The 7,220-nt window shown below is 34.5% G+C and overlaps 1 protein-coding gene across 1 annotated transcript; it reads left to right on the top strand.

Moving 5' to 3' along the window:
• The first annotated feature begins 5,773 nt into the window (after nt 1-5,773).
• On the top strand, nt 5,774-6,580 carry LOC120080385 (putative CCR4-associated factor 1 homolog 8). Its single transcript, XM_039035034.1, has one exon. The coding sequence runs from the start codon at nt 5,774-5,776 to the stop codon at nt 6,578-6,580; it is 807 nt and encodes a 268-aa protein (XP_038890962.1).
• The last annotated feature ends 640 nt before the right edge of the window (nt 6,581-7,220 follow it).

The raw sequence follows: 7,220 nt of genomic DNA, 5'->3' as shown, positions 1-7,220 counted from the left end.
GGTAGTCTAAGGACCAGATCTAGGCTTGGGAAGGTCAGGTCAGAATCTAGGCTCGGGAGAGTCAGATTAGAACTCATAATACAAGAGATAGGTGCTTAGGAATTAGCACTCTTTGATATTAACGCATCGCATGCATCCTAGAGATAGGATACAATTGAGTGCGGTCACCGCCGCGTTGTGTGCATTTTGCATCATCGCATAGGGAAAGAGTAGAGCCTTAGGAATAAACTCTATGGACACTTTGCATTCAACACATGCGTCCTAGACTTAGGAGCACCGCATTTTCGTTGGAAAATGATTTGCCGTGCATGAGTGTAGCATGAGTGCATTGGCTTGCGTTGACTAGGGTTACCCTCGCAGTCACTCTTAAGGGTTGCAATGAAAAAATCTCCGCATTTTATCTATTTCCCATACATTTATTTCATGTCAAGGTTTGCCGCATCTCTACCTTTCATGCATATTCTCATTGCGTTGTCTGTTAAATAGGAGTAGGAGTAGGATTAATGTAACAATATCCCCTCCATTATTTTATTCAACCACTGGATGCACATCACCACAGTTACAAGTCCCTGTGTTTGACCTCAGATTACCGGAGAAACTTGCGTCCATGTTATACTAGGTGTGAATGCAAGAAAACTTGTGGCAAAATGCATGGTCATCGCATACATTTATTAACGCATATTCATTCCAACGCATGACCATCAACGCATGACTATCAGTGCATATCTTAGGAACATGCATTGCATACTGTGTCCATGGGAAGTTGGTTGTCGAGTAAAATTGACTTCCAATTTCCCGTCACCAATAACCAACGCTCAATTATTCGGCCCTAATCCCCAAGTAGAAGGTGTTCCGTAAATCGTCAACTTAAGTACCCCCAGCCTTAGACAGGATTATATACCGGTTGAGTTTCTAACCTAGGTTTTATAAGTTTTAACAATTAAAACAGGTGGTCAACCTACGTGAGCATGCAGCTGTTGTTTATGGATTTTAAATGTCTAACCCAATTTTATAACAACTTATAATACTTTAGACATGCTAAACATTCATAATATACATTAGGCATTCAACATTTAATATAACATTTATATTAAATACAAGAAACCCTAACATGCATACTATATATTATAACAATTATAACATACTTTCAATGCATGTAACATGCTTCCTATGGTGGGATTTTACATCTAAATGGCGTACTATATGCACATTCAATATTTATTTAATTATAACATACATCAAATGCATAAATAATTAAACACAGATTGATAGGTAGAAATATAAGTTATTACAGCTCAAATAAGCAAACAAAACCTAATTATTACAAAATAGCTTCCGAACTGCTCCCGGACCGCTTGATAACGAGTAGAAATACAAGCTATTATAGCTCAAATAAGTAAAACAATGAGAGAATGCAACGGTAAAATAAGCAATATCATATCCAAAAGTGCTAAACTGAAAGGAATTGCGATTGCATGCGCTCATCGCATAAAAGTAGTTAATTTACTTATCTTGTGTAGGAAAAATGCAATGGTGCAAGTAAAATTATGGTCCAAAGGAATTAGGCGTCAGCGCACTTGAAGATTGCGATCGTATGCGGTCGTGAGAAGCTTCTTAAAAAGATTGCCGCATAAAGACTGCACATCAAGGTGACAACATAATAAATCATGATGGGACAGAAAGTTGATGACGGTCGAATTCGAATTTAGTTGACAAGTCGTTAAAGCCACACTGTAGCAAGTACACTCAACTTTTGATGACCATTAATCGGCACATCAGAGTAGGGGATTTAATGACCGCCCATCATTGCAATCATTAGAAAGGAAGGCTGCTTCACCTTGAGCTCTATAAATACCGAAGGCCACCATTATAACAAATATATCGAGAAATATACAAGTTAGAGAGTCGTTAGTCTATTCACGTACATACTCATACTTATATTTAAAGGACGGAGACGAGTAAGGAGACAAGGGAGCCGAGAGATCATTCCTGGATAGATGGAGAGACTGTCGGAAAGCGTTGCAAAGGAGAGAGGGTCAACACTTGGGAAAGCAAGAATATACATTTGGAACAGAGTTGGAGTGAACAAGAGTAGTGTAAAAGGCCACGGGAAGCAAAACATTACTTACTGGTCTTCTTATCTCTAAATTCCATTTTTTATTTTGTATTCAGTATTTTATTTATAGAAAAATGGAAATCTCATTTCAATCTATGTTCAATCTCTCCATACTTCGCATGAGTAGCTAAATTTCTAAATAGGTTGAGAAGTACTTAGCTAGCATGACTTAAGATTTACATTTTATGTGATCATCTTATCTTATGTATGCGTCATTCAACCTTTAGAAATACTTGAGAGAGTAGTCTAAAGATAGAATCTAGACTTGAGAGAGTCAAATAAGAATCTAGGCTTGAGAGAGTCAGATTAGAACCGCATAAGCAAGAAATAGAAACTTAGACATAAGTTCTATTGCTAGACATAAGTTCTATTGCTATTAACACATCGCATGCACCCTAGAAATAGGATATGATAGTATACGGTCACCTTGTTTTATGTGTGCATCTTTCATCATCGCATAGACAAGAATAGAGACTTGACATAAGTCCTATCGACTTTTGCGTATACATCGCATGTGTCCTAAAAATAGGAATTATGGCATTCGGCATTGAGAGATGACGTGTTGTTATTTGTGTGTAGCATGATCGTATAATCTATACATAATCTTAGGAAGTGTTAGCTAAACCCCTTCTCAACCCCTTCATCGCATACTCATTGTAACTCTCGATTTCATCAACTATGTGTTCAAACTCCGTCACATAGGAAAAATTCTTAATCAAAACACCATCCAACTCATTTGTTTTCACCACCGTAAGAGAATCAAAGTAACTGTCGCATATTTACTTAGTAGTCCCTGTGTTCGACCCTAGACTTACCAGGAAACCTAGTGAGACTTATACTTGGGTCTTATTAGGAAAACTTGCATGTTCACCGCATAAAGCATCACCGCAAACTCACACCATAATCGCATCACAATTCACACGTATCGCCACTCGAACCGCTCCAAAACGAACTCAAGTAGCTTGAATCGGACCCGAATCATCTGAATCGGACCAGCCAAGAACCATTCGAAGCTGAACCGGACCAGACCACAAGAGAACTAGTCGAACCGGCAGCCTTTGAACATGTCAACATCTTGCTAAGTCTCATTGTTTAGCAATGACGACCATCGTCTTGCATTTTGTCTGATTGTTTAGTAAATGCTTGATCATTTAGCAAAGTTACACGATCGTATTGTTCTTCTATCGCATAGTGTCATCGTCTAGTACCGAAGGAACCTACACGATCGCTTAGTGTCTCACACTATCGCGCAGGTCCATCGTTTAGCATGAACAATTTACTACACGATCACTTAGCTCCATCGTCTAATGCATGAAGTCGATCGTTTAGTGCACGCAAAAGGTAAATGATCGTTTAATGCCATCGCATAGCATTCAATGCATCGCCCAGCTGCCGCACAAAGGTATGCGATCGCGTAGTGCTATCGCATAGCAACTCGACGCATCGCTTAGCTGCTGCATAGAGGTAAACGATTGCGTAATTCTATCGCTAGCAACTAAACGCATCGTTTAGCTCCCGATCAAAGATAAACAATCGTAGTAAGCGATCGCTCAAGGCTATCACATAGCTCTTCATCGTATCGTTTAGTTCTATCGTATAGAACCAAACAATCGCTTAACACCATCGTCTAGCGCTTCCTGTCATCGTTTAGTATCCGCCATTTGACATAGTTTCAATTTGGTACATATCTATTATTTTAAAACTTTTAATTCAATCTTTATGGTTTTAAAAGTTTCATTTGGTTAAACTTTTGTAATTGTACCTAATTTCTATTCTCCGCCACTACTTTGAACCCAACAACGCCATTGTTTAAGTGTGTATCCAATTCTATTTTCATTCCATAAGTTTTATTCAAATCATTGATAAATATAGAAGAATTTGATAATTTATCTTAAATAAAATACTACCATGTAATCATGCAATTGAGACTACTCTAATTCGTATTGAACACAATCATCAATTCCACAATTTAGTTTTGCAAATATAGCAAAATAGAAAAATAAAATTTGATAATTTTTCTTAAATTATATTTTAATTCCATAAATTTTATTCAAATCATTGATAAATACAGAAGAATTTGATAATTTTCTTAAATAAAATACTACCATGTAATCATGTAATTAAGACTACTCTGATTGGTATTGAACACAATCATCAATTCCACAATTTAGTTTTGCAAATATAGTAAAACAGAAAAATAAAACCATTGGTAATAAGGATTCAGTAGGTGCACCGAACATCTCAACCATGTTAGCACGTATTTAGCACACCATATTTTATCTCTATTACAATATTTTTCAAATTTTATATTGTTACATTAAAAAAAATTAAAATATCCCAACTAAAAACAACCACATCACTATAAAACAAATCCCCATTTGGAAAAGAAAGATTGTGCTTTAATAAAAAAAAATATCGAACAAAATGTCAGGATATTTCCAGATAAGAAAAATATTTTAAGATTTTATTTGAGACATTTGCAGAAACCACTACCTTAGAAAAAGATAAAGGCAACAAAACAAATCTCCAACCGCATTGCTTTCAAAATCTTTCGCATTAGATGTTCTCTTTGTACATTCTTCAAGTGCTTCAATGAAGCAATAGCTTGAGATATATCCAAATAAAACTTATCTTGTATTTTGTGATTTTGTAGAGATGTCCAAATTGGTTGAGGCTTCAAAATATCGCTTCTAATTATAATTACTCAATCTTTTGGAGCTTCATTCACTTGAGTTCATAACTCACTATTACCAAATTATGATGATTCCATTGCCTTGAGATTTCAAATCTTTGATTTTTCATGTTTCAAAATGAAGACCTGGATTAAAACTAGACTTCATTGTTCATTATCGTCTTTCATTCTCTTTCAATCGTCTTACCTTTTCTTAGTTTTTCACTTGCCGCCTACTACTGCTACTGTTGTTCAAAGCCGACATCATTCAGAGAGCTGTTGTACGTCACCGCTCGAAGACCCCAAAAATATTGTTGGATCGTGGATTTTTTTAAAATTTAATTCAGTTTTAACATTGTTTAAAAAATTAAATATCAACCAAACAAAACTTCAAATTTTCATCTAAATAAAACATTATAAAACACTTACTATAGCTAAAACCAATAATATTTTTAATTTAACCAATTTAATCCCTCAATTTTAAAAAATAGGTTCAACCTATAGAGACCAACCGCACATATTCTTAAAAACTCATAGACTAAAAAAATATTTTTCTCTAATTAAAATGTGGATATTTCATATTTTTAAAAGTTAAGATTTAAATATTACTAGGTCTTCAATTTAATATATATATATAATTTCAGTGAGGTTTTATTAATAAAGAGTGGTTTTCTAATATTATTATTCTTTACCATTTTATTGCATCCTTCGACACTATTTTTTCTATTTATTTAGAGATAATTGACAAACAATTTTTTTTTTTTTGATAGAATTTTAAAAAAAATAATAATTTTATTTAAGTATTATTTAATATATTGTTAAATTAATTAGAAAGGTAACTCATTCCTCTTCCTTTTAGAATTTGCTATCCCAAATTTTCACCTTTAAATATTTCGGAAAACTCACCCATATCTCATAGCTGGTTTCCAAAGTGAAAGCAATTAATCGTTATTCTTCCATCGCCATCATAACAAAATCTTGGAATCATGGACTTGGTTCGACAAGTTTGGTCTCATAATCTCTACCGAGAATTAGCCATTTTTAATGTCTATCTTTCTAGGTTTCCAGTAATCGTCATTGACACCGAATTTCCTGGTTTTATCCGATCCACCCCGAGAGGTGCTCCTAAGGAACATCTCTACCAAGATTTGAAGTTCAACTTAAACCATTTGAAGATTCTTCAATTGGGCCTTACTCTAGTCGACGAGAATGGAAATGTTGGCATGACATGGGAGTTCACTTTTTCTGATTTTGACGAACAAACAGATCTCTCCAATCCTACATCGATCCAATTCTTGAAGAACAAAGGGTTAGATTTCAAGAAACAAAGAGAAGAAGGAATCCGATCAGCCGAATTTCAACTCGCATTTCTACCAATTCTTTGTAGCAATCGAATCGTCAAATGGGTCACATTTCATGGTATCTATGACGTTGCTTATTTGTTGAAGCTAATGGTGATCAAATCCATGCCGGAGTCTGTAGTGGAGTTCGCCATCATAGCTCGATGTTTCCTTGGTACGGTTAGTGACCTAAAGTACATAATTCGCAATTGCGAATACTTACTTAATGGCGAACTTGGACTAAAAAAACTTGCTAAGTTACTCAATATTGTGAATGACATTCCTACCCATCATCTTGCTGGTTTTGATAGTTTGTTGATAGCTTCTGCATATGCGAAGATGAAGAAGATGCACGAGTTTTCATCAGAAAATCTCGATGGGTTCTTGTATGGTTTGTATTATAGAATTCGGGGACATAAGATCCCTTGGTTCAATCCATATTACCTACATTGAGCATGCTTTGCTCATAGTTTGTTTTATGGTCATGTCATTGTTTAGGATTGGGATGTTTCATTGATGGAACATATTTGTAAAATGGTTAGATAAGGGTAAATGATGTAGTTAGGTGTGTCAACGTAAAGTTGGGATGTTTGGGTATATCTATGAGAATTTGAGATTGTATTCCTTTGAAATACTATTGGTATATTGCAATATATTTCTATATTTGATAAGTGTTCTTTCTATTATCTATTTTTTTGTGTTCTTGAGTATTCCGGACTAGTTTTTTTAGCGTTCTTCTATTTTCTTGTGTTCTGTATTAGGTAATATCCTAACAAATTAGTATCAAAGAGTTATAAGCAATATAATGAATGAATGTATTCGAGGCGCTACTTATGATAGTCTTCCAATTAGCAACATATTATAAAATTTATATTTATAAAGTCATAAGCAATATATTGTTTCTATTGATAACTTTGAAAATAGTAACATGTATGATTTTAATTTAGCTATACTCTTTAATCTTTTAATCCCATCCATTTATTTCTCTACTTTTTATTTCATCTCGACCAAAGAGTAGGTCAAGATAATTGTGTTAAAGAGGAATTTTTTTTCTAATAAAGGATGATCTTAATAGTAAAATTTAAAATGTAAT

Source organism: Benincasa hispida, chromosome 1 (genome assembly GCF_009727055.1).
Source record: "Benincasa hispida cultivar B227 chromosome 1, ASM972705v1, whole genome shotgun sequence".
NCBI classification, from domain to species: domain Eukaryota; kingdom Viridiplantae; phylum Streptophyta; class Magnoliopsida; order Cucurbitales; family Cucurbitaceae; genus Benincasa; species Benincasa hispida.
This window is presented reverse-complemented; position numbering and strand designations above follow the sequence as displayed.